The sequence below is a fragment of the Muntiacus reevesi genome, chromosome X (assembly GCF_963930625.1).
Source record: "Muntiacus reevesi chromosome X, mMunRee1.1, whole genome shotgun sequence".
Classification (NCBI taxonomy): Eukaryota; Metazoa; Chordata; class Mammalia; order Artiodactyla; family Cervidae; genus Muntiacus; species Muntiacus reevesi.
Genome location: NC_089271.1, coordinates 40,179,248 through 40,207,075, shown reverse-complemented (window position 1 = coordinate 40,207,075; position 27,828 = coordinate 40,179,248). Strand labels below are relative to the sequence as shown.

At 38.2% G+C, this 27,828-nt stretch overlaps 1 protein-coding gene across 8 annotated transcripts in view; it reads left to right on the top strand.

Moving 5' to 3' along the window:
• Window positions 1–27,828, top strand: part of CASK (calcium/calmodulin dependent serine protein kinase) — a 369,874-nt gene that overhangs the window by 122,925 nt on the left and 219,121 nt on the right. For all 8 annotated transcript variants that reach the window (XM_065915191.1, XM_065915189.1, XM_065915187.1 and 5 more), the window contains exon 3: window positions 14,212–14,317. In XM_065915191.1, coding sequence (XP_065771263.1) covers window positions 14,212–14,317 — 106 coding nt within the window. The remainder of the gene's footprint in view (window positions 1–14,211; window positions 14,318–27,828) is intronic.

Genomic DNA, 27,828 nt, shown 5'->3' with positions numbered 1-27,828 from the left:
TATTATTGTCTGTAGCCAGAGATCTTGGTGATATTATTTGCCTAACTAGCTATAATATGATCTTTAGTGTCCTCTAGTGGAAGAAAATTAGATGTGCTCTTTCATATACTTCTTTTGGAATTATGTGATCATTTAACCTAATAAAGAAGGATGAGCACCAAAGAATTTATGCTTTTGAACTGTGGTGTTGGAGAAGACTCTTAAGACTTCTTGGACTGCAAGGAGATCAAACCAGTCAATCCTAAAGGAAATCAGTCATGAATATTCATTGGAAGGACTGATGCTGAAACTGAAGCTCCAATACTTTGGCCATCTGATGTAAAGACTGACTCATTAGAAAAGACCCTGATGTTGGAAGAGATTGAGGGCATGAAGAGAAGGGGGTGACAGAGGATGAAATGGTTGGATGGCATCACTGACTCAGTGGATATGAGTTTGAGCAAGCTCCGGGAGTTGATAACGGACAGGAAAGCCTGGCGTGCTACAGTCCATGGGGTCACAAAGAGATGGACATGACTGAGCGACTAACACTTTCATTTTCTTTCTTCATTCTTTTAAGAGAAGACATTTTTTGGCCATGTAATTTATAATATTAAATAATACAAGGCATACACTCTACGGTGACATAGAAATGTTAGGCAGATGTTGCTTTTGCTTTAAGCCAGTGTACTCAGTAGCACCTTGAAGTTTTTCATTTTAAGTTATAATACAATATACAAAATAACATTAGCAGCCAATTATCTTCACACAGATGGCATTTTTGGGTCATTTTCTGAAAATGCTTTAATCAGTATGTATGTGCTTCCTGGACTAGATTGTCTGCAATTTTGGAGATTTTTAGAGTTCTCTTCCAGTAGAGTATAGAGTAACAGAAAGATTGAGAATCAGAGACCTGAATTCATTTTCTAGTTGTGCTATGAACTAGCTGTGTGACTTCAGCACATCATTTCCCTTAGGAGTAAAATGTGAGGATGAAGAGGAGTGTGTGATGATGGCTCCCTTACTGTCCCATTTCCAGCACTCTCTGATTCAGTGATAACACACACACGTACAATTTGATGTGAGAGAGAAGACATAATAGACATTGGTGGAGGGAGTTATGTGTGCCTGGTGATGCCTTCCAGCAGTGTCAGCCAGAATGTAACTCACCAGCACTAGCCCCGTTTGGGAAAGACTGAAATACTGAGTTGTGTATAGGGAAGCTGTTGTGGGATCACAGCAGGGTGTGCCTACCTCAGCTGAGGAGACTGTTGAGAACTTTGCGGCAAAGTGTGAGTAGAATTTCAATGGATGAGTTGGTGTTTTTAAACAGAGAAGGAAGAACACAGAGCATCAAACAGGGAGCAGGGTTTTCAAGAGCACAAAGAGCATGGGGGATAGAGGAGGTGTTGCAGTAGCTGCGTGTAGTTCACAGTAGGAGTCAGCAAGGGTGATGGGAGAAGTTAGAAATGAATGTAATATGTGTGACATCATCCCCCCACCCCAAAATTGAAAGAAAAAAGTTAACCTAAATTACTTGACTAAGAAGCAGAAGGTGTGTGTGTGTATGTGCACGCACACACACACGTACCCAGTTGTGTCCAACTCTATGCGACCCCCTGGACTGTAGCCCTCAAGGCTCCTCTGTCCCTGAGATTCTTCAGGCAAGAATACTGGAGTGGGTTCCCATTCCCTTCTCCAGGGGATCTTCCCGACCCAGGGATGAAACCTAGGTCTCCTGCTTAGCAGACAAATTCTTTACTACTGAGCCACCTGGGAAATCCAAGAAATAAGAGAACTGGTTCTTCTTCCAGTTATGTTGCTAAATAGCTTTGTGGACCCCAGTTAAGTTGTTTGACTTAAAGATCATTTTGGAAAGGCTTCCCACGTGGAGTTGAGGGATTACAACATCTTGGTAGATAGAATGGACAGCCATGAAGGTTTTTGGAGTGATATGATAATACTTGTTTTAGAATAAAAAGCGATGATGACAATTTAATGAGTAGAGTGAAAAGAAGGTTCTGGAGGCAAAGAAACCCACTGGAAGATCTTTACTGTGATCCAGACAAGAATCCATGAGGGCTGAAACTAGGCTAAGTGCAGGAAGGGGCAGATTGTTTTGACAGGTGTTACAAAAATTGAATGGACAGGTTTTGGCAGCTGCATGTGGAAGTGGGAGAAAAGTAGTAGTTGGTGTGAGGATGACTCTAAGGACTGTCTAGAAGAGTAATGATGCCAGTAGTCAGTGGGCCACACACACACAGCTATGTGGATTCTGTTTTGCTTTTTTTTAAAACCAGTGTCCTCATTATTAGACACTTCAACTGTACCTGCTTTTTACTACCCCCTCCCCACACACACACACAAATAATTCTTTGGTCAACTTCAGATTTGGTTCCTTATAAACTCTTTTAAGTGGTTTCCCAAAAAAATGTAGATGAAAAATTTCAAAGTAAGAGTACGTTTAGAACTATGTAGTAGTGTGTTTCAGTTATTGGATGTTCGTGTTGCCAACTTCTTGGCATCAAACTTGGTTTGACTGACATTTGGTAAAGGTAAGAGAGAATTATTTCCACCAAAAATGGTCAAAGGGAAAGGAAACAACTTATGGTGCCCATGCTCTGTGTCATGCCCCGTGGCAAGCACTTTCACAATCACCCAGGGCTAACTACAACGAGTGTGGGAGCTATTCTCTTAGTCTTTTCATTTTATAGATGATGAAACCAATGTTCCAGGTTATAACATCTTCTAAGTGATGGAAAGTAAGTAAATGTTAGTTGCTCAGTCGTGTCCAATTCTTTGCGACCCCATGGGCTGTAGCCTGCCAGGCTCCTCTGTCCATGGGATTCTCCAGGCAAGAATACTGGAGTGAGTAGCCATTCCCTTCTCCAGGAGATCTTCCTAACCCAGGGATTAAACCTGGGTCTTCCACATCACAGGCAAATTCTTTACCATCTCAGCCACCAAGATTTAAACACAGGCCTTTTGACTTCACTTCTGTTGCTCTATTACATCATAACTGTCTCCAAGCAGGAGAGTGTTAGCATTTGAAAGAATAAGTGCCAGATCTGAGGAAATAGGTGACCAACCATCGCAGTTTACCTGGGACTGAGGGCAGGTTCTTGGGACACAGAACTTTCAGTGCTACAACTAGAAAGAACTGGGCAAACTAGAACACACTGGCACCCTTTCTGGAAAAGTCACTTATATGAAATAAACCATTATCTAGAATGACCTGAATAAGGTATTATTTGTATTTGTTTCCCATGTTACTAAGACATGAATTAGACTTGTTGTGTGTGCTCAGTTGTGTCTGACTTTTTGCTATCCCATGGACTATAGCCTGCTAGGCTTCTCTGTCCATGGGGATTCTCCAGGCAAGAATACTGGTGTGGGTTGCTATGCCTTCCTCCAGGGGATCTTCCTGACCCAGGGATCGAACCCCAGTCTCTTGCATCTCTTGCATTGGCAGATGGGTTATTTACCACTACACCACCTAGGTCACAAGTAACTCTTAAGTGAAGAGGGATTAAGGCCCTACCTAACTTCCTTTCCTTGTTTTCACTGGCTCTGCCTCACTGGGATTGCACTAAACTGTATGAGGATCAGATGCCAGAAGCCTCTGTTTCTCTTTCAACTTGTAAGGAAACTTGTTTTACCCATTCCACGTCTTGTGAAATGGCAAAAGAGCTGTAGAGAAAAAAGCCAAGAAAAAAGACTGGTTGACTATAAATGTACATTCTTTAAAAATTAAAGAAATACATATTCTGATATTCAACTTACAACAAACGGGCAAACCCCTGAGCATCAGGTATACTTATTTTATGTGTTAAACACTATACTCTAATAAGTAAACAATTTATATTATTTTGATATCAAGATAGGAAACAAGAAATTGGACCACATGGAATGTCCCCAGGAAAACATTCTGTAATTTTCAAAAAAAGAAGAAAAAGACTTTGTGATAGTTTCATGCATTTCACGCAGCAAAGTGCTAGGTTTGGGGTAGAAGCTAAAATAATATGACATGAAAGTGTTAGTCACTCAGTCGTGTCCAACTGTTTGCGACCTCATGGTCTGTCCATGGGATTCTCCAGGCAAGAATACTGGATTGGGTTGCCATTCCCTTCTCCAGTGGATCTTCTCAACCCAGGGACTGAACCCAGGCCTGCATTGCAGGCAGATTCTTTACCGTCTGAGCTACCAGGGAAGCTATAAAATAATATAAGGTATATGCTTATTTTTTTTTTAATCTAAGTAGTGGTTGTCCTCAAATTGTGCTCATTATGCAGGTGTACAAGGAGGCACTAACTTCTGTAGCTTTCCACTCTCAGTAGTGCTTTTGTGACCTTCTTGAGATGGGTTAGATGATTATCTCATCCTTTGTTGCTGTTCTTCAGTCTGTAAGTCCTGTCCAACTCTTCACGACCCCATAGACTACAGCACACCAGGCTTCCCTATCCTTCACGATCTACCAGAGTTTGCTCAAACTCATGTCCTTGGACATCAGTATCTAGATCAATCCCTTGGGCCTTTTCCTTCTTTTTCTACAAAATCTTTATCACTATAGCAGATTTAGAAAATGGCTTCTGGCCCCAAATAAGTTAAAAAATTGCCAATGTAGAGAGCTGCCACATTTTCAGAAACTTAAGTGTGCTGCCTCCTGGTTTTGTGGAGAGGATTAAATGAAGATTGTTTATTCTAAGGGCAGAAGAGTGTACTGTTTACTTAAAATTTTATTAACACAAGGAGAAATATGGCCTTTTCAGAATTCCCTGTTTCCCTAGTCCAGAGTTCCACTCTGTACAAAAACTATCCTCTCCTCTCTGCCACATTTAGCTGCTGACCTTGATTCTACTACTGTTCTTTGAAGCTGTTTCATTAGTTTTTTTTTTAAATAAAGATAACAAGGTGAACTATTTAAGTTACACATACCTCTTAGCCATTTGCAACTATCCATATAAGTCTGGATTTGGGCAGTAGACCAACAAAACAAAGATTTAATTTTGGCAGTTGTGGCTGTGAGTCTGCAGGGTTATGCATAATCTCCTATTTTAAGCTGCTGTTTATCAAAATAATTAGCTAGTTGATTTTCTTAATCCTTTTCAAAATAAGTGCCATTCATTGGTACTTATTTTTTCATGAATAAGTTTTTTTTTTTCCTATCATGAGATTTGTTGACAGAGGTATCCAACTGCTGGACACAGGAAACTCATGTTATTTTTAAAAATTATGATCGTTATTTCACTATGCCATAGAGAATTTCAGCCTCAGTCATTCTTTTATTTGTATATTATACACTGTCGATTGCTTTCTGGGGAGAATTTTGCTCCTGCTGACTGTATTTCCTGGGCTTGCCCCATTGTGGAAGAAAGAAGTGTAGCAGGAGTGGGTCATGAGGCAACCTCTCCTACCACATATCCCTGTTGAACTCAGCTGGAAGTAAATAAAAATAGAAACTAAATACACATATCTCCCACTTTTAAAAAATTCACTTCACAGCACTTTGCTTTTACAAAAGACCTACATTAGTACCGGTTTTCACTAACTGAAAAAAAAAATCTGAAGATAATTTTTGCTTTTATGAAAAAAAGTAACTGCATCTTCCTTTTATGCCATTTTGGCTTATAGGAGGTTTCATAGAAACACTCTACTTTCAGATAATGGGGGAAAACTATGTAGATAGCATAATTAGGAAAATGTAGAATACAAGTTATGTGAACATTTTTTTTACTTGATACTTATTAGTTGAATCCCTGTCTTATTGCAATAACATTTTTCTTTTTCAAACTTTATTGAATAAAAATTTAGGCAGAATAAAATGAATCCATTTAAGTATATAGTCCAAAGAGTTCTAATATGTATATATGATGAGTTTAAATATAGTACACTCTGTCATCCCACAAAGTTCCTTCAGTTCCTAGCATATTTTTCAAGACTTTAATATTGAAAAGTAATTGAAGCATAAACTGATATTTCTCCAATTTTCCATCATAAAGGAGTACCATTTTGAAATAGTTGTCTGGGTTTTTTTCTTTAAGTCTTTATTGAGTGTGTTACAGTATTGCTTCTGTTTTATGTTTTGGCTTTTTGGCCCCGAGTCATGTGGTATCTTAGCTCCCCAACCAGGGATCAAACCCGCACCCCCTGTATTGGAAGGAGAACTCTTTAACCACTAGACTGCCAGGGAAGTCCCCAGTGTCTGGGTTTTATAATAGTAAAATGCCCCAATCTTTCTCCCTTTTTGTAAAGCTTTTTTGGTTTACATTTTCCCCAAATAAAAAGCAGCAGAGGAATTGTACCTTCAAGAGATGTTTAGAACATTATATTTCTTCTTTTATCATGTGTGAAATATGATTGTAATAATGGTCATTCATATATTTGAGAACAACTCTAATGCTGAAACTTTATGTTGTTTGAATTTCAGTCACCTCTGCTTTTTTCCTTTATCCATGTAACTAACATCTTTCTGTTTTTATTAGTTCAAAACAGATCCTCACCAAATTCATGGTTGAGTAACTCCTTAAATAGATGACTCAGAGTTACATCCTATAAGTGACAAATAATTTGGTTTCATTTGAACCTAATGTTGGCTCTATGTATAGTTTTTAAGCACATGCTCTTCTTTCAGAACATTTTAACACCTCAGAAGATAAATATTATAAAGATCATTGAACTGCCCACCTGTATCTTTATTAATATCTAATTAACAAGCTAAATGAATTATAGTCCTTCAATACTGATTAAGAATGACCTGGAGTTGTTTTAAATGCAAGTCCCTAGAAATAAATGATACTTACCAAACTCATCCTAATGAAGAAAGAGAAGACAAGTAGTTCTTACAGTAATTGGCTTTATTATAATTTACTGCTGATAGTTGTTGATAATACCTCAAATATAGTGTTGAATTTAGTTTAAATTTGGTATTCAGCTGGCCAGGATGGTTTAATATATTTATTACACTTTCAGAACTCAAAATTCTTTGGGAAATATACTACTAAACTCATTAATTTGTAAATGCTTAATGTAGTTAAGGGGCTTCCCTGGTGGCTCAGTGGTAAAGTATCTGCCTGCTAATGCAAGAGGTACAGGTTTGATCTTTGGGTCAGGAAGATCCCTTGGAAAAGGAAATGGCAACCCACTCCAGTATTCTTGCCTGGGAAATCCCAAGGAGAGAGGAGCCTGGCAGGCTACAGTGCATGGGGTTGCAAAGAGTCAGACACGACTTAGCAACTAAACAACAATAGTGTAGTTGATATTGATTTCTAACTGATATATTTGCCTATTTAAGAACAAATTTTGAACTAGTCAAACATTCTCAATTAATGGTATGCTGCTGCTTTTTTTCATGCACCTAACAGGTGAGATATTAGGCTGTAAGACTGAATTAAATGGGCAAGAATTCAAAGAAATTACAAGCTGCTTGCATTTCTCATTGTATGTGAAAAAAAGATAATAAAATGTGCTAGTAAAATGTGTAGAAGATCAAAGAAATAATGAGTTTCCCCTTACCTCAGATTGGTATGGGGGCCTGTCTAGGCCTCCGGTCATCCTCTAGTTGAGAAGGTCAATTTTCTTGATTTATAGAAAGATGGCCTCATTTAAAGCCAGCCTGACCTATATTATTGCCAAAGGCAGCTGGGATCTTTAGTCTTCAAACTGGTTATTAGATAAAGGTGGAGCTCAGCAGCAGCATTTAACTTGGCTGGTATAATCTTTCCAAGATTCTGCTTGGATCCCTTTCTTAAAATACCACATGATCATTAATTTCAGCTCACCAAGGAAAAAATGTTGAGTCAATAATGACTTTTATTTAGTTATTTTGTTATTAATATTGATTCAAATGAACACATTAATCCTTGTCCTAATTATTTTATGGCTAGATTAGAACATTCTTTATATGCAGTTGGAGCCTGGGTCAGCTCTGAATTTTAACTATTGAATTTCTAACACAACCTGGAGATTCTTTGGAAACAAGTGAGAATACTTATGTATTTGTCAGTTAAAAATCAGTGTCTAATTTCAAGGCATCCAGTCCCATCACTTCATGGCAAATAGATGGGGAAACAGTGGAAACAGTAGCTGACTTTATTTTTCTGGGCTCCAAAATCACTGCAGATGGTGATTGCAGCCATGAAATTAAAAGATACTTACTCCTTGGAAGGAAAGTTATGACTAACCTAGACAGCGTATTAAAAAGCAGAGACATTACTTTGCCAACAAAGGTCTGTCTAGTCAAGGCTATGGTTTTTCCAGTAGACATGTATGGATGTGAGAGTTGGACTATAAAGAAAGCTGAGCACCGAAGAATTGATGCTTTTGAACTGTGGCATTGGAAAAGACTCTTGAGAGTCCCTTGGACTGCAAGGAGATCCAACCAGTCCATCCTAAAAGAGATCAGTCCTGGGTGTTCATTGGAAGGACTGATGTTGAAGCTGAAACTCCAATACTTTGGCCACCTGATGCGAAGAGCTGACTCATTGGAAAAGACCCTGATGCTGGGAAGGATTGGGGGCAGGAGGAGAAGGGGACGACAGAGGATGAGATGGTTGGATGGCATCACCGACTCGATGGACATGGGTTTGGGTGGACTCCGGAAGTTGGTGATAGGGAGGCCTGGCGTGCTGTGGTTCATGGGGTCGCAAAGAGTCAGATGCGACTGAGCAACTGAACTGAACTGAACTGAATTTCTGATTATCACTGGTGACAGTGCAGCTGAAATAAAGCTGGTTCTGTAGCAGTCTTGATAGTTGATCACCCAAATCAGTGTTACAACTGTTATATGATTGGATCTTAAGGAAACATATAAAAACTGTGTAGCCCCAGGAGCCATTGTAGTGTGATGTGGAGAGCACTGGACTTCAGTTATTAGCTCTGCTCCCCCTACTTACTACTTCTGTGATCTCAGCAACTGAAGTATCTCACTGCACAGTTTTTTCTTCTATAAAGTGAAACTAGACATATTTGTCTCACAGGGTTATTATAACTATCAAATGAGGACTTATGGAGAAACACTTAAAAATCCCAGATACCGCACCGGATGGTCTAAGATCATTCAATACATTTTGAAGTGTCCACATGGCTGCTATTCAGCAGATGTTGACTACCCTTTGAGTGTTTTGTAGATTAAACGAGATAAAATAATTAAAAACTACTAAACAAGTAAAGAATAAAGACAGGAAGAGAAGGGGATGGTTGGATGGCATCGCCGACTCGATGGACATGAGTTTGAGCAAACTCTGGGAGTTGGTGATGGACAGGGAATCCTGGCATGCTGCAATCCATGGGGTTGCAAAGAGTCGGACATGACTGAGCAACTGAACTGAACTGAAACCAGTAAAGGTTTTGATTAACAATAGTGAAGAAATTTCAGATTTAGTCATTAAGCGATGGATTTGGGTTACTAAAAGCTGTCGTTTCCTTCTGTGGAAGTGCTTTTTAAAAACACATCTGTTTGGAAATAGACTTACAGACATAGAAGACAAATTTATGGTTACTAAAGCAGATAACAGGGTGCAGGGGGAAGAGATAAATTAGGCGCTTGGGATTAGCAGATACACACTACTATATATAAAATAGATAACAGAGACCAACTGTATAGCACAGGGAACTATATTCAGTATGTTGTAATAGCTTATAATAGAAAAGAATCTGAAAAAGAAATATACACACACACACACACATATATACATATATGTATAACTGAATAGCTTTGCTGTATGACTCTAACATAACATAAATTAACTATACTTCAATTTTTTTTTAATGTGTTTGAGTTTAGATTCTTTTTGGAATGACTGAATGACTTTACAAATGGCTGTGTAAGATATGCAGACGAACTCACAGTTGAGAGAGGATAAGAATTAAATCAAGTCAATCTATCCAGAGCTGCACCATTCCAGTTTGTTAGCCACTAGCCACATGCGGCTACTGAGCACTTGAAATGTGACTGCTCCTAATTGCGATGTCCTATAAGAATAAAACACACTGGATCTTAAAGACTTAGTACACAAAGAGAATGTAACATATTTCATTAGTACTTTTTAATGTGACTATATGTTGAAATAATAATACTTTGGATGTATTGGATTGCATAGACTATGTTAAATTTTACCTGCTTCTTTTTAATGTGGCCACTGAAAAAATCTTAACTGTGTATGAAGTTTGCATTGTATTTCTTTTCGATGATACTGAACTAAAACCTTACTGAATGATTCTGAGAAAGCTAACTCTTAAATTTGATCTTTAAAGCTCAGACATTGAGAATGAGATCACCACTCCATTGCTAAGAATGTCAGAGAGCATTCCTTTCTTCAGTCACATTGGTAAATACCCAACTTATTTTTGACCCATGGTCAAATTAGCTTGCTTCAAAAGCAGCTTTTCACTTTTAAAAGGTGGTATGAAAAATTCTCCTTTTCCAAGAACAACTAATAGTATTATAAAAATGAATGCTACATACTTTTCAGGAAAATTCTTCTTAAACCACCTGAAACAGGTCTCCTAAATAACTCTCCCTTATTTGAGAGGCAGACTGAAAAGTAGACCCTGGAGGACATAGTTGTTCTACTGTTATTGGATAGCCTGAACTTATTATTCCATATAGTGGGTTGATTCAGTTTAAGTGTGTTTCTACAGTTTTGATCAGAATATCAAATATTACTTTCCATATTACTAGTGACCCCTTTTAAAAGAAAATAACTTGATAAAATATAGGCACATAGTTAAACATAGGGACACTAAACATAGAAGTAGATTCTTCCTTAAATCTTTAAAAATTTCCCTGCAAAATGAGAAAATACAAGGCAAAGTGGAGGAGTTCCCAGTCACTAAAGATAAAGTAGATCTTCAAAACACCATGGTAACCCTGGGTCAGGTCACTCAAAGGAATGTTCTAAGCTAGTATCTCTAAGCAGTCAGATAATTACAATTTCAAATCATATTATTATCACCTACTTTCAAATTCCTTCCTACTCTACTTCATGAGCTGATTTGTAGGAAAATACTCCTTTTAGTTTGCTATATCAGCAAGGAATTAATAGCAGTTAGTCTTTAATTCACACTCACATCTAAACACATATTTTGAGCTTAACTTCTTGGAAACTATAGCTTGAATGCATAGATGGTGCCTTTGTGTTTTGAAACTGTGATTTTTCTTTTTGGGCTATTTAATACACCCATTTAATCAATACTTGAATTATGGAAAATGGTGCCTCAGTTATCCTAGATATAAGCCATATTTTGCATCATTGCCCTTATAATTTCAATATGTTTTTATGTTGTTAGTTTTGTGCTGCTCAATCATTGTTTGGATTTTAGTCCCTGAAATGTCAGAAGATAGCGCTAAGTCGTGTCCGACTCTTGCAGTCCCATGAACTGTAGCCCGCCAGGCTCCTCTGTCCATGGGATTCTCCAGGCAAGAATACTAGAATAGGTTGCCATTTCCTTCTCCAGTGGAATGCCATTTCACTTCCCAACCCAGGAACTGAACCCAGGTCTCCCACATTGCAGGCAGATGTTTTATTGACAGGTCCAGTGACATTTAAAGTGTTTTAATCTTTGAAGGCAGGGTCCCCAGCAAACCTGCCTTTATTTTTGAGGGTGGATTAGAAGAGACTAGACCATAAGCATGTCCAGCCATATACCAAGGAGACGTGTGTGTCAAATGCAGAGGTCTTTAGAGCATCCATTTCTACTATGATCTTTCAATATAAAAATGTGGCACTTGTCAAATGCTGAATACGGAAGTTGAAACACGTGGCAGTTACATGAAAGGGGCAACATTTAAACTAAATGGAAAACAGGAGAAAAGACCCATTTTTGTTGTGGCAAACACTAAGTCTCCATTTACTTCTTGATTCTGATGTCAGAGCATTGGATAGAATCAGACTTTGATCAGAATAGAAAGAAATGGAAAGAGAAACTAAGGTGAAAGCAGAAGGTATGAAAAGGGTCACTTCTAATAAAATGAGAAGCTAGAGATAAACATTAAAACCAGTACTAGAACTCCTAAGCTTTTTGTACAATCAGAAGGCAGAATAATCTTACAGGGAGAGAAAAAAGTCTGCAGGCATCTGATTTATATTGTCTGGCTTCAATCTGGTCCTCTAGTGCACTTGTCAAAAGTCTTCCTCGTAGTTATGACTCCCCAGCACAAAAGCCATGCCTTATTCACACCTGTCCTCTCCTGGAGATAGAGACCATGTTTCATGTGCATCTCATCTCTTTCTCCACAATGAAGACCAAACCACCTTAACCCCTTCAGCCCCACACTGTTGCACTCCACATAGTCCTTTCCCATCTGTTTTCTCATTAGAATCTTGTCACTGCCCTCTGAAGTTATAGACCATGCAGGTCCTGCGTCATGTCACTGTCCCTGTTTCATTTGCCATAAGGAAAGCATTTGTAGAGGTTAGCAGTAAGCTGGCGATAGTAGTGACAGAGGCTGGACTGGCACCAAGTTTTCTGACTCCAGATCCTAAGGGATTTTCATCACTGACACTTACAAACACAGTGTTCTCTTTAAAACAACAGCAAAAACGGACAAAAAATAATCAAACTTTCTTTGACCCTGCTATTTCTTTCCTACTACCAGGATCATGTCTAAACCCAGCCTGGCATCATGGAAGGACTGACTTTGGAGTTAGGCCATGGATCAAAACCAACCCCTTGTAATTGCTATATGATCTTGAACAGGTTTCAAAGTCTCAGTTTCCTCATCTGTAAAATACTTACCTCGCAGGCTTGTTGGGACATTAAATGACAACAGTCATGTTGAGTACTTAGACCAGTGAGAGAGGTGATCAGTCTAAATTTGTTATATCATCATTGTCTGCATCCTGAGTTTGAATCTGACCTCTCCACAGAATGTGATCTTAGAACATTTATGGCCTTTTCCTGGTTGAATCTTTCTTACAGCCTTTTCTCAGCCTTCTCTTAAGTTTTGTTCTTGTTTAGTCGGTAATTCATGTCTGACTATTTGCAACCCCATGGACTGTAGTCTGCCAGGCTCCTCTGTCCATGGGATTTCCCAGGCAAGAAAATTGAAATAGGTTGCCATTTCATTCTCCAGGGTATCTTCCCAACCTAGGGATCGAACCCGCATCTGCAGCCTTGGCAGGCAGCACCAGGGAGCTCCCTTCTCTTACTACTTGTGCCTTAATTCCCCCATTTTCTTGACTTTCTTAATATTGTATTATTGATTCTTACTTTTCTGATGGCTTTTCTTTTGTCTTCTTTACTGACTTCTTTTCCTTATTTATACCTTCTGTGAATCCTCTAAGGTTCCTTCTGCAGCCATTGCTCTTGTTGCTAAGACTAAGTTGAGTTAACAAATCAGCGAGGAGATAATGTTATCTCTCTGCTTTGTGCAGTTTATCCTTAACCTTGGTTCTTTTACCTGTCTCCCTTCTACTTCCAAATATAAAAATGCCACATTGGATTTTATTCATCTCCAAGCAGGTGAAACTCCAGCACTGTTAACACAGGAAGGCTTTAATTATCTTGTTCCATGTAGACATGACTAGTGACACTTACACCCAAACTATTTTTTGTGATGGTGATGATCATGACGATGAGGATATTAACACTTTTATTTTTCAAATAGTATTATGTAACTTACACAGTAGTCTTTCCTACATTATCTGAATTTGTTTTTCAAAATAACGCTGTGAAGATAGTGTCTTGAATTATCCAACACATTTTATAGATGATGTAAAATAAGTTCTAACTTTGATGTTGAGAGTAGTGCCTTTTCTGTTTACCTTTACTCTTTTGTTTTTTTGCCTTCTATTCCGTGTACTTCCCTAAGTGTGTCTATAAATGCTAGATTTTAGGCTAAGGAATAAACATCATATCCTTAGGCAATTTAGGGAAACCTCAGAAAAAGAAGTAAAATTCAAGACAGCAAATTGAGTTGTTTATTAGCTGATCAAGAAAGAGTTATACATTTTGAAACCTGTTTACAAGAGTTTGGGTTAAGTATTTAGTTGTGTTATTTACATTTCTTAGTAATAGCTGACTTGTATGTTGCTTTAAGCTGGCAAGAATATTAATAAGTTATATTGTCAAAGATGTCAAAGGGCAAAAAGTTAAGCTTTGTTTGAATGGGGGATTTCATCTCTATAGTTAGAGAAGTCTTCATGTTACCATAGATCCCATCCATTCATTCATCATTCACTCGAATTGTCTTTTGAATTCTACCTAACAAGGTGTTCTGTGTTTGTTTTTCAGATCTAAAGCGGGAAGCCAGTATCTGTCATATGCTGAAACATCCCCACATTGTAGAATTATTGGAGACATATAGCTCAGATGGAATGCTTTACATGGTTTTTGAATTGTGAGTTTGCATTTTATTTTCTTAAGCGTTAGCTTTAGACAATGTTCATCTTAGATAATGCTGACACTTTTAAAATTTCAAAATAGTTGTGAAGACATCTGTTCAGAACGACCTGAAGTAATAAGAATAAAAGGAACCTCTCACTGTAAGGTTCACAGTGGCTAAGGGCATGTTTGGTTACCCTCACATTTTTAGCATACTTTAGAGAAGTGGAAAGCGGAGGAGATAGAGTTCAGAAGAATAGGAGGTCCCAAAAGATACAATTCTGACTACAGGAGTCTTAGTGAAAAGGGTTGAGTTGAGAGTAGAGGCCTCCATGTCGCAAGCCTCTCTATGGTGGTTAAGTAGCTCAGTCATGTCCAGTTCTTTGCCACCTCATGGACTGTAACCTGCCAGGCTCCTCTGTCCATGGGATTCTCCAGGCATTAGAATACTGGACTGGGTTGCCATTTCCTTCTCCAGGGGATCTTCCTGATCCAGGGTTCGAACCCAGGTCTCCTGCATTGCAAGCAGATTCTTTACCAGCTGAGCCATGAGGGAAGCCCCAAGCAAGCCTCTCTAAGCAACTAAAAACAAGTACTAACAGACTTCCTCTTTTAATGCAATCACCATATGGCAAGGAATATTCTGTAGATAACAGTAAGTCTTGATTTGAGGAAGGCACTCAACATGTTTCTCACAAAAATTTTGTTGGTAAGATGGAGAAATGTGGCCTCAGGGTAGAACAATTGGGTAGTTTCATAGCTGATTGGACGATTGTATCCAAAGAGACTGTATCAAGCTTTATGGGGTGACATACTATTCAAAATTTTAATCAGTGACTTTGATTAGGGTCTCTCACAAGGTAGTAATCCGGGCATTTTCCAGGGCCAAAGTCACTTTAAGGCTCTGTTGGGGATGGATCTGCTTCCAAGCTCACTCACATGGTTGTTGGAAGCACGCTATCAGACTGAGGGCCTGAGTTTCTCATGAGCTGTTGGCCCAAGGCCTCCCTAGGTTCCTTGTCCCTGGGTTTCTCCCTAGAACAGCTCCATGGCAGCTGGCTTCATCAAGGTCAGTCAGCAAGCAAGACCACAACAATAGGAAGCAGACAGAAATCAGTCTTGTAACTTGCTCTCTGAAATCACACACCATCACTTCTGCCATATTCTATTAGTTAGAAATAACTCACTAGATCCAGTCCACACCCAACAGGAGAGGATTTACATCAGGTTGTGAAGACCTGGAGGTGGTGATCACTGGAAGCTTTGTCAGAAGCTGCCCTCTCCAGGGGGCTAGCTAATAAAGTGAATATCTAGACCAAATTTTAAATTATTTTACAAGGTCGTAGCAAAGGATCTAAAACAAAGAAGGTGAAATTTAAGACCAGTTAATATAAACTCATTCATTTAAGTGCTAGATCACTGTGAATTTAGGTGTAAATGCTTATGTGAAAAAGATGTCAGCGGTTTAGTTAGTTGTTGCAACAGCTTTAAAAGCCCTGGATGGAACCTTTGGGTACATTAAGTAGAAGTGTGTGATGTGCAGAACCAAGCCCCAGCCCCAGCATGTTATATCAGTATATTGCCCATTCTCCCTAGAGTGTTCCTAATAAGCAAGACACTGGCATGCTTCCAGAATGGGATCGCCTGAGTGGGAAATAGCCTAGAAATTCCATCATAATGACACAGCCTGCAAAGTTTTTGTTGGCAAACCTGCTAAAAGATGTTTGAAAACTAGATGCTTCCAGACATAGCTTTCAGTTGTTAAAAACTTATTGTGAGGATGCAATTTTTAGTCATTTGCATGTTTTTAAAAATGCGTTCTCTTCAAAACTCTAGCACTATACCTTTAGCTCATTCAGTGTATGGAAAATGTTTGCTCTGTGACCTAAATGGCAGAGCTAGCCATCATCGTCAAACTCATCAGCCAAATCAGGCTCACTCTCTCTCAGAAAAACAAGTCAGACTTCATTTTTCAAATAAAATTAAAGTGTTGATAGACATCACCGTGACAGTCATTTTACTGTTGATGTCTAATTCTAAATTAGATGGCTTTGCCGTGAATATATTGTCTGAATGAAATAAGGTGGCTCTCCCCTTTCCAAAACTGTTTTGCTCTCACAGATCACAAGCTTTGCATTCCCCAGCTGTCTCTTTGAAGTTAGGCAGGCTTTTCAGCCCGGACGAGTGGTTGGTCTTTGAGATGGGTTCTTCTGAGTGGAGATACAAAAGGAAAATCAGCAGACCACAGGCTTGTTTTCAGACAGACCCAATCATGGCAAATGTAGCTATGGCTTAAATGCCTTAAAAATATCCTGATATGTGTGCCCCCTGAAAAGGGTTTGAGTACTCCCAGAAATACCTAAGTCCCACTTTGAGGACCACTTGGCATGGAAGAGCTATTGAAAAGACTAGGAAAATCTAGTTACCCAGGAATCTATTCATTTTTCTTTTACTGCTAAAAGAGTCCCCAGATCGTAAGCCCATAGTGGATCATAATGGATGTCTTTAGTGCTTTGAAAGATCATCAAGTGTAAGAGGATTCTGTGTTTATTCAGTGTAGGGTGAGGAATTGTAACTAGAATCAACAGGTGGCAGGTAGATTTCACCTGTAAGCAAGGGAGCCCTCTTTGATGATTAGACTAATTGCATGAATGAAGCGGCTATTTCACTGAGTCTGCCATTCCTCACTAGAAATGCTCAAGCTAAACCTGGATCCATCCCGGTGTCCTGAAGAAAAGGTTTTAATTTTGGACACAGAGGGGCTTTAGCGTCCCTTCCAATTTTAACATATTATAATTCTTTTTATTTTATTCTTTATTCAAGAAATTTGTTTCTGTCCATACTTTTTTATTCATTAAGAAAACTAGACAACAGATTTTGTCATATACTATAAAGTAGCAAGCACAGAAAGCAAAATTGTAAAATTCACCTAAATTTCACATTTGCTATCTGTTTCAAAGGGGTCTAAGCGACAGTATAGTACAGAGAAGATGGTCCTTGGTGTCATAAAACTTGGGTTAGTATCCCACCTCCATCATTTTTACTAATTCTGTGACTTTGACCAAGTCTTTTAACTTTAAAATCTTCATAAGATTATGAAAACTAGATGAGAAATCAGTGTTCATTCACCTTAAAAGATGGTGACTTGCTCTACAATGATAAAGTATTGTTTCCAGTGAATTTAACAGGCTAGTTTTAGTTTCACAATGTTGAATTATATGGGATTTTATATAGCTAAATTTTGTGTGATTCAGTTGTGATTAGATGGCTATATATCAAGAACAAGACCTCATTGAAGTTACATAGTTACCAGTCACATAATCTCACTGTTAACCCAAATAGCTAGAACATAGCTTCCTAGTTTTTAACCTTTTATTTTGGAAATTTTCAAATGGAAAGGAAATAATATAAGGAACCTCTGTAGGCCTGTCACTGAGCTTCAGTAGTTATCAATATTTTGCCATTCTTATTCTGTCTATCCTTTACTGTTGTCTTTTTTTTTTCTTGGCAATTTCTAAATATCATTTTACCTATAAATACTCTGTATTTATAGATAAAGACTCTGTGTGTGTCTCTGTGTATGTATAAAATACTATTATCGTATCTAGCAGAATCAACAACCCCTTAGTATCATGTCATATTCAGTTAATGTTGCTTTCCTTGATCGAACATGAATTTTTAAAGGATCTGTTTCTCAATTTAGAATTGTTCTATTAGCCCTAAGGATCTGGAAGTAGATTATAAATTCACAGTTAAAATAACTTAGTAATTTCTCAGAAGGGCTGGAGACAAAATAGAAATATAAAATTGTTCTTTTGTATCATTCTTTTTTTATAAATTCACCTCAACAGTCTTCTTTGCCCTGTTTTTTGCATTCCCTTTGATCCCCTCAGTTTAAAACATATGAACAAACCCAAACCATTCATTACTATAAGATTTAAAGTCCTGTGGATCAAAGAGCGAAGCATAAGCTTGTGCGTGCCTCCCCCTACTGGCTGTGTAAGAGATTGCTCACATAGCTGTTATGTGTTATAGACAGGGCTACACTAGAATTTTTCTGGCAATAGATCTGATGACCCTTAGTATTCAGGGTCTCTTTGCTCAGGTTATGGGTTATCTAGATCCTTTCCAGTTTTCTGGCATGACACTGATGCAGAGTAGGCAAAGAGAAAGCAAATGAAATAAGGTCAGTTGACTTTGCTATTTGTTGGCTACTTGGAAATAACTCTGATCATTTTGATGGAGAAAAGGCTAGACCAAGCAAATATATTTGGGTCAATGGTGACTTTCTGAGTATGGTATCCATATCTTTCTTTGTCAGAGACTATCTATAACCAGTTCTCCTCTTTTTTCCCCTAAACTGAAGTCACAACATTACATGGCTCAATCTTGTTGCTTATCAAGTTAGCAAATCCTTAGAACTAGTTGATATAAATGATTTATTTATAAGCCTGAAGCATACTCGAATACAGAGACAGAACCAGAATTTTACTGCTGGAAAAGATTAGAGCAGTAGATTTCAAACTTTAGCACTGGAAAATCCTGAGTAGAGCTTGTTAAACCAGGATGTATCAGGCCCCAGCCCCTAGATATTCAGTGTCAACATATGTGGGTCCTGAAGCGAGAGGTCAAGAGATGATTGACTTTTAAAGTAAGGGTAATACATTCAGAGACCATGTTGTCATTATCCCCAACACACACAGTAGTTTGCTAGAAATCTGCATGTGTTTACACTATATCCATGGGTTCCAGATTACAGTTAAATTAGAACTTGCCTGTGGCAATTTGCAATTGTTTTCAGCAAAATAAACATTTTAAAACATAGGTTCAATTTTGAAGACAGGGCTGTGTCATGTCACCCTCCCACCTCAAAATTAATATGTATATTATGACTGAGTCCCTTCGCTGTTCACCTGAAACTATCACAACATTGTTAATCAGTTATATCCCAATATAAAATAAAAGGTTAAAAAAATGAGTAAATAAATATTGTCCCTTTCCAAAAAAAAAATTAAATGTTTATTTCTAAGTCACACATCAGGGCTTATGTTTAGTAGCATCTGATACTTGAGTTAAGCTGTAAATCCTAAATTGGCTGGCCAAGAAATTTTAATTACCTTATTATAGAATGATTACATATACCACAGGGAGACTTACAGTAATTAAAAACGGATTTAAAACACATCTGACATGGAGACAGTGGTTTGTATCTTTTAAAATAATATTAGCAGTTTGTATTTTTGAAACTCACAAAGGAGGTAGACTAAAAGTCCTTTTATTTAATTTTATTGTTAATATTTTATTTTTAGTCTGGTATTTATGCTCAGAGAAGGGAATGTTTGTGGAAGTCATTTATACTGATATAGTAGAACTGATTACTACTTACCAGCAAATTTGCCACTTAAGAGAAAACATACTTGTTTCATATCAGGCAAGAAAAATCTGGATGTAACATTTTTATTTATATGAAAATTTGTGCATATTTTTATAGCTAGTTTTATCTATTTTGATTTTTTGCTTTTATGTGTAATGATAGAAATTGCTCTTCATTCATTCAGCACATATTTATTGAATGCCTCTTTAAGTGCTGGGTAATAGGAAATGGTTGGGAAATAGTTTGGTCCTAGTAAACATTAGAAACTTGATACTTTTGGTAATTTATTAATCTAAGATACATGAAAGGACCTAGCTGGGTGACTCTGTGTGTGTATGTGATTGTGTATGTGTGTGGGGGTGTGTGTGTTTGCTAAGTCACTTCAGTTGTGTCCAACTCTTTTCGACCCCTGGACTGTAACCCTCTTGTCTCCTCTGTCCATGGGATTCTTCAGGCAACAGTACTGGAGTGGGTTGCCATGGCTGATTCATATCAATGTATGACAAAAACCACTACAATATTGTAAAGTAATTGGCCTCCAACTAATAAAAATAAATGAAAAAAAAAAAGAATAAATAAATAAATAATAAAGTATACCCCATTAGCAAACAATGTTGTGATAGTTTCAGGTGGACAGCAAAGGGCCTCAGCCATACATATACACGTATCCATTCTCCCCCAAACCCCCATCCCATCCAGGCTGCACATAACATTTGGAACTCTGTGTGTGTTAGTTGCCCAGTCATGTCCGATTCTTTACCACCCCCTGGACTGTCGCCCACCAGGCTTCTCTGCCCATGGGATTTCCCAGACAATAATACTGGAGTGGGTTGCCATTTCCTTCTCTAGGGGATCTTTCCAGCCCAGGGATCGAACCCACATCTCCTGCACTGCAGGCAGACTCTTTACCATCTGAGCCACCAGGGAAGTGCTCAGAGTTAAACATTTCTGTTGACTTAGGTTTACCACTATATTAAATGTTTAGTTGTGTTTTAGTTTTAAGAACTATGTGTCAGGGATCCCCAAGACCACTCCCAAAATGATGACCTACTAAGAGGACTCCTTCCTGGAGAAGGAAGCGGTAACCCACTCCAGTATTCTTGCCTGGAGAATTCCATGGGCAGTGGAGCCTGGTAACTGTCCATGGGGTTGCAAAGAGTTGGACACGACTGAGCTACCAACACTAAGAGGACTCCTAGGACTCAGCATATAGTCATATTCACAGCTATGATTTATTACTAGCTAAAGGGTATAAAGCACAATCGGCAAAAGGAGAAGGTGCATGGATTGTAGTCCAGGGGCAGCGAGGCACAAGCTTCCAGGGGTCTTCTGCCAGCCAGCAGCTGTGACAACACATGTGAAATGTTGTCCACCAGGGAAGCTCATTAGAGATTCAGCACCCAGGGTTTTTGTCAGGGGCTTGTCATGTAAACACCCTCTGCCTGGCGCATAGCAAATTCCAGACTCTCAGAAAGAAAGCAGGTGTTCAGGATAAATCATATCGTTTGCACAAGCAGTTTAGACACAGTGAGCCACTCTTTTCATTTAGGAGGGGCAGAACCCATCCAAGTTCCCATATGCCAATCAAGAGCTGACCTTGGAGGTGTGCCTCGCAAGCTTTTTGAGAGATAATAGTTAGACCTGCTATGTTAACTCTTTTCTACACAATAATAGAGAACAACATAAGAAGGATTTGAGTTAATAAACTCCTGGATCTGCAAACAAAATATAATTAGCTATAAAGATAATTGCAAAGTTTGGATTGTTTTTTTTTAAGTTATTAGCTGTAATTACTGTATCATTTTGACATCTCTTGGGGGAAAAAATGGAGGTGTCCCAATTTCTGTATAAAACAAATCCTAGATCGAGATGTTACAGTGTAGAATAGATTTTAAGCTTTGAATACTTTAGGAAACAAACTGCATTCTGATGCCTACTATCTTAGAAATGCATTTGAAATTGTCACTTTGGTAATTTTTTTGTGTATGAAATAACTGAATAAATTTGTGTATATATAAAATAAGAAAATTCAGTTAACTTTGTTTTTTAAAAGGAGTAGTTCATTTAAAATGAAAATTTATAAGTTGTTTTTAGCATAATATAATACATATCCTTTGTACAAATTTAGAGATTATGGAAAATTATAATGATAAAAATAATACCGTTTGCAAAAGATAATCACAGTGAGCATTTCAGAACATTTCCTTCTATGTATATCCATGATCACAGTTGCACTAAGTTGAGATCATTTATACATGCAATTTTGTATCCTGGTTCTTTTAACTTAATAATTTTTAGCATTTTGCTATACAAGTAAATGGGACTTCCCAGTGGTAAAGAATCCACCTGCCATTGCAGGAGATGCAGGAGCCACGGGTTCACTCCTTGGGTTGGGAAGATTCCCTGGAGAAGGAAATGGCAACCCACTCCAGTATTCCTGCCTGGAAAATCCCATGGACAGAGGAGCCTGGTGGGCTTCAGTCCATGGGGTTGCAAAGAGTCAGACACAGCTGAGGATGCATTCTCATTATACGATTAAATACTTTTTTAGATATAACATTTTAATGGCAACATTAAGATGTCTGGACTATATATGCATGTGCTACACTTAAATTTCTTCTAAAGTGGGATATTTACACTGTTTTCTGTTTTTCTGTATTAGAAGTAATGTTATAATTAATAATATTCTTGTACTTAATTACTTGCACACACACCCTGATTGCCTTATTTCCTCAAAATGAGTTTTTAGAAGTAGAATTCCTAGATATTAGAATTAGTATTTGAATGCATACAAACACCTCTATCACACGTAGATTTAACCTTTTTCAATAGAATGTATTACATTTAGAAAAATGCATACACAGCACTATACAAGCATAAAGAATTATTGTAAAGTAAGGAACCATGTAACCACAACCCAGGTCAAAAAATTTAAAAACTGCCAGCACTTCAGTAGCCCTCAAATTCCCCTTTCTGATTGTAACCCCCTACCTCTCTCACAATTAACATTAATCTAGACTTAACTTCCATGTTTTTTCTTTCTATACCATCTAAATAGGTATCCCTGAATAATGTAATTCAGTGTTATATACCTTTTGATATCTTCATTTACATAGAATCATACAGTATACTTTCTTTTTGAGTCTGTGAGATTTATCCAGGTTAGTTTGATCTCTATTACTGTGTTGCTATAGTGCTGTATAGTGTTAGTGAACAAACATTCACACGTTTATTTATTCATGTAAATGTTAATGGGTATTTGAGTTGTTTCCAGATTTGGCTATGTTGAACAATGCTGTTGTAAACAATCTTGTACCTGTATCCTAGTGCACTTAAGTAAGCATTCATATAGGGTGTAGACCTAGGAGTGGAGTTAATAGGTTTTAGAGTTTATTTTGATACAACTTCAGTTTTCCTAGATAACATCAGGCTATTTTCTAAAGTAGATATGTAAACTGACCCTTTACCAGTGGTATATGCTCTCTAAGGTGACCCAAGTCCTAGTTTTCCTGGCACTGCCCCATGTTTAAAATACTGTTTTTAGTCCTTATTTGTTTATTTATGCCTTCCTTTTATTCTCATGATTAATTATTACCTATGCTACACACCTTTGCTAATACTTGGCATTGTTGGAATTTTTTAATTTATTTTTAACTGAAGGATAATTGCCTTTATAGTATTTTGTTGGTTTCTACCAAACATAACATGAATCAGACATAGGTTTATGTCCCCTCCCACTTAAACATTCCTCCACCTCCCCGTCCCACCCCTCCAGGTTGTTACTGAGCCCTGGTTTGAGTTCCCTGAGTCAAACAGCAAATTCCCATTGGCTATCTATTTTACATATAGTGATGTATGTTTCCATGTTGCTGTCTATATGCATCCCAATTTTAGCCAATTGGTGTGTAGTAGAGTCTCCTTCCCACTCCAGTACTCTTGCCTGGAAAATCCCATGGACGGAGGAGCCTGGTAGGCTGCAGTCCATGGGGTTGCTAAGAGTCAGACACGACTGAGTGACTTCACTTTCACTTTTCACTTTCATGCATTGGAGAAGGAAATGGCAACCCACTCCAGTGTTCTTGCCTGGAGAATCCCAGGGACGGGGGAGCCTGGTGGGCTGCCGTCTATGGGGTTGCACAGGGTCGGACACGACTGAAGCGACTTAGCAGCAGCAGCAGAATCTCCTTAGGGCAACCCTGGTGGCTCAGACGGTAAAGCGTCTACCTGTAGTGCTGGAGACCTGGGTTCAATCCCTGGGTTGGGAAGACCCCCTGGAGAAGGAAATGGCAACCCACTCCAGTACTCTTGCCTGGAAAATTCCATGGACTGAGGAGCCTGGTAGGCTACAGTCCATGGGGTCGCAAAGAGTCGGACACGACTGAGCAACTTCACAGGTTCACAGAATCTCCTTGTAGTTCTTCCTGATTGTTGTTCAGTCACCCAATCGTGTGACTCTTTGCAACCCCATGAACTGCAACACACCAGGCCTCCCTGTCCCTCACCATCTCCCGGAGTTTACTGAAGTTCATGTCCATTGCATCAGTGATGCCATCCAGCCACCTCATCCTCTGACGCCTTCTTCTCCTTCTGCCCTCAATCTTTCCTAGCATCAGGGACTTTTCCAATGAGTCAGCTGTTTGCATCCAAAATATTGGTGACCAAAATACTGGAGCTTCAGCTTCAGCATCAGTCCTTCCAATAAGTATTCAGGTTTGATTTACCTTAAGATTGACTGGTTTGATCTCCTTGCTGTCCAAAGGACTCTCAGGAGTCTCTTCTAGCACCACAGTTCGAAGGCATCAATTCTTGGGCGCTCTGCCTTCTTTATGGTCCAGCTCTCACAACCACACATGACCACTGGTAATCTTCCTGGTTATTCTTCCCTAATTACCATTTAGTCACCTATCTCTTCATTCATTTTTTTTCTTTTTTTTTTTTTTCTTTTTCCCATTTATTTTTATTAGTTGGAGGCTAATTACTTCACAATATTGTAGTGGTTTTTGCCATACATTGACATGAATCAGCCATGGATTTACATGTGTTCCCCTTCCCGATCGCCCCTCCCATCTCCCTCTCCATCCCATCCCTCTGGGTCCTCCCAGTGCACCAGCCCTGAGCACCTGTCTCATGCATCCAACCTGGGCTGGTGATCCGTTTCATCCTTGATAGTATACTTGTTTCAATGCTATTCTCTCAGAACATCCCACCCTCGCCTTCTCCCACAGAGTCCAAAAGTCTGTTGTGTATATCTGTGTCTCTTTTTCTGTTTTGCATATAGGATTATTGTTACCATCTTTTTAAATTCCATATATATGCATTAGTATACCGTATTGGTCTTTATCTTTCTGGCTTACTTCACTCTGTATAATGGGCTCCAGTTTCATCCATCTCATTAGAACTGATTCAAATGAATTCTTTTTAATGGCTGAGTAATATTCCATTGTCTATATGTACCATAGCTTCCTTATCCACTTGTCTGCTGATGGGCATCTAGGTTGCCTCCATGTCCTGGCTATTATAAACAGTGCTGCGATGAACATTGGGGTGCACGTGTCTCTTTCAGATCTGGTTTCCTCGGTGTGTATGCCCAGGAGTGGGATTGCTGGGTCATATGGCAGTTCTATTTCCAGTTTTTTAAGGAATCTCCACACTGTTCTCCATAGTGGCTGTACTAGTTTGCATTCCCACCAACAGTGGAAGAGGGTTCCCTTTTCTCCACACCCTCTCCAGCATTTATTGCTTGTAGACTTTTCGATAGCAGCCATCCTGACTGGCATGTAATGGTACCTCATTGTGGTTTTGATTTGCATTTCTCTGCTGATGAGTGATGTTGAGCATCTTTTCATGTGTTTGTTAGCCATCTGTATGTCTTCTTTGGAGAAATGTCTGTTTAGTTCTTTGGCTCATTTTTTGATTGGGTCATTTACTTTTCTGGAATTGAGCTGCATCTCTTCATTCTTGTAATGATATCTTTTGATTAACAGAAGTTTGTGATTTTAATATAGTCTAATTTATCATTTTAAAATTTTATGGCCAATGTTTTTGTATCTTGTTTACAAAATTGTTTACTCCCCTGAGATTATGAAGATATTCTGTTATGTTTTCCTATTCACCTGGAATTTATTTGGGGTACACCGTAAGGTAGCAGTCTAGTTTCATTTTTTTCCATATGGATAGTCAATAGTCTCAGCACAATTACTGAAAAAACTGCTCTGTAGTACCACTTTTGCCATAAATCAGGCATCTATATATGCACGATTATTCTAGTCTCTGTTCTGGTCTCTTGGCCTATTTGCCTGGCATTGTGCTGCGAGTATATTGTCTTACCTTTACAATAAGTCCTGGTTACTAGTAGAGCAGGGCTTTCCACTGTGTTCTTCTTTAGACATTTCTTAAGAGCTGTACTTGTCTCTGCATTTTCCATTTCCATTTTAGAATCAAGTTGTCAATTTATACATACGCACACTTAAAAAAACTGTTGAGATTTTCCCTTAAATTATTATGTCAAATCTTTATAGCAGCTTGAGAGTAATTGACAGATTTATTATTGAGTCTTCCAATTTATGAACATAATGTCTGTCTTCCCGTTTATTTAGATCCTTGATGTCTTTCAATAAAGTTTTATACTTCATAGAAGTTATGTACATCTTTTGTTAGATTCTTAGGTATTTTCTTTTAAATGTAGATCAGTCTCTCTCTCCCTCTTTCCCTCCCCCTTTCTCTCTGTCTTACTCTCCTTCCTTATATTGACATTATATTCCTTCTATTCATCAAGCTTCATCATTTTCAATAATTTATCTATAGAACTGTGTGGATTTTCTGCATACTTGATCATCTGTGTATGAAGAGGATTCTTTCTCTAGCCTTTACTGCAGTGGATAAAATATCCAGAATAATGATAGCAAATCTTTGTTTATTTCTGATCTTAGGGTTTGCTAGGCATAAATGGGGAGAAGGCAGTGGCAACCCACTCTAGTACTGTTGCCTGGAAAATCCCATGGACGGAGGAGCCTGATAGGCTGCAGTCCATGGGGTCGCTGGGAGTCAGACATGACTGAGCGACTTCACTTTCACTTTTCACTTTCATGCATTGGAGAAGGAAATGGCAGCCCACTCCAGTGTTCTTGCCTGGAGAATCCCAGGGACGGGGGAGCCTGGTGGGCTGCCGTCTATGGGGTTGCACAGGGTCGGACACGACTGAAGCAACTTAGCAGCAGCAGCAGCAGGCATAAATGGATGGTGAATTTTATCAAATTCTTTTTTTTCTGTGTATTTTGAAGTGATCATATGGTTTTCTTTACTCTGCTAAGGCAATGAATTTCATTGATTCTTTCATTAACCACCCTTGGTGTTGATCTATAATCCATATAATCCTTTTTATTGCTAGATTTGGTTTGCTTGTATTTTGTTTAGACTTTTTACATCTATATTTGTGGGAAGATTATACTATAATTTTCTTGTACTATCTATATCAGATTTTTATATCTAAATTACACTAGTCTCATAAAATGAATTGAGGAGTAGTCTCTGTTTTTTGCTTTCCGTACGTGATTGGTAGAACTCACCTATAAACCCATCCAGGCCAGACTTTCTTATGAGAAGGGTTTTCATGTCTGATTCAATTCCTTAAATATTTATAGGAATATTTGGGTGTTTGTTTATTAATCTTTCACCCTTGAAGTATTGTATTTTGCTAGGAATGAGTGCATTTTATCTAAACTTGAAACAATTTTTATCATAAAGTGGTTCATAATATCTCTACAGGGTCTTTTTCAATCTTAATGCTAGTAATTTATGCCTTTTCTTTTTCTTTCTCAGCCTGGCCAGATATTTACCCATTTTATTAGTCTTTTAATCAGTGACTTTTAACTCTGTAATTCCTTTTTACTGTGTGTTTATTTTCTATTTCAGTAATTTCTATTTGTTGTTTTTTCTTTCCTTCTACTTTGGATTTAATGTTCTAGGATTTATTTCCTTTTTAAAATTTCAAACTTTTTGTATCCTTGGGTTTTACATGTGTCTCTCATTAAAGGAATATAGTTATTTTTTTATTCTAGACTCAATCTTCGTTTTTTAATTAGAGCGCTTATTTCTTTTACATTTAATTTTAGTATATTTTGATTGACATTGTGGTCTTCTTATGTGCTTTCTAT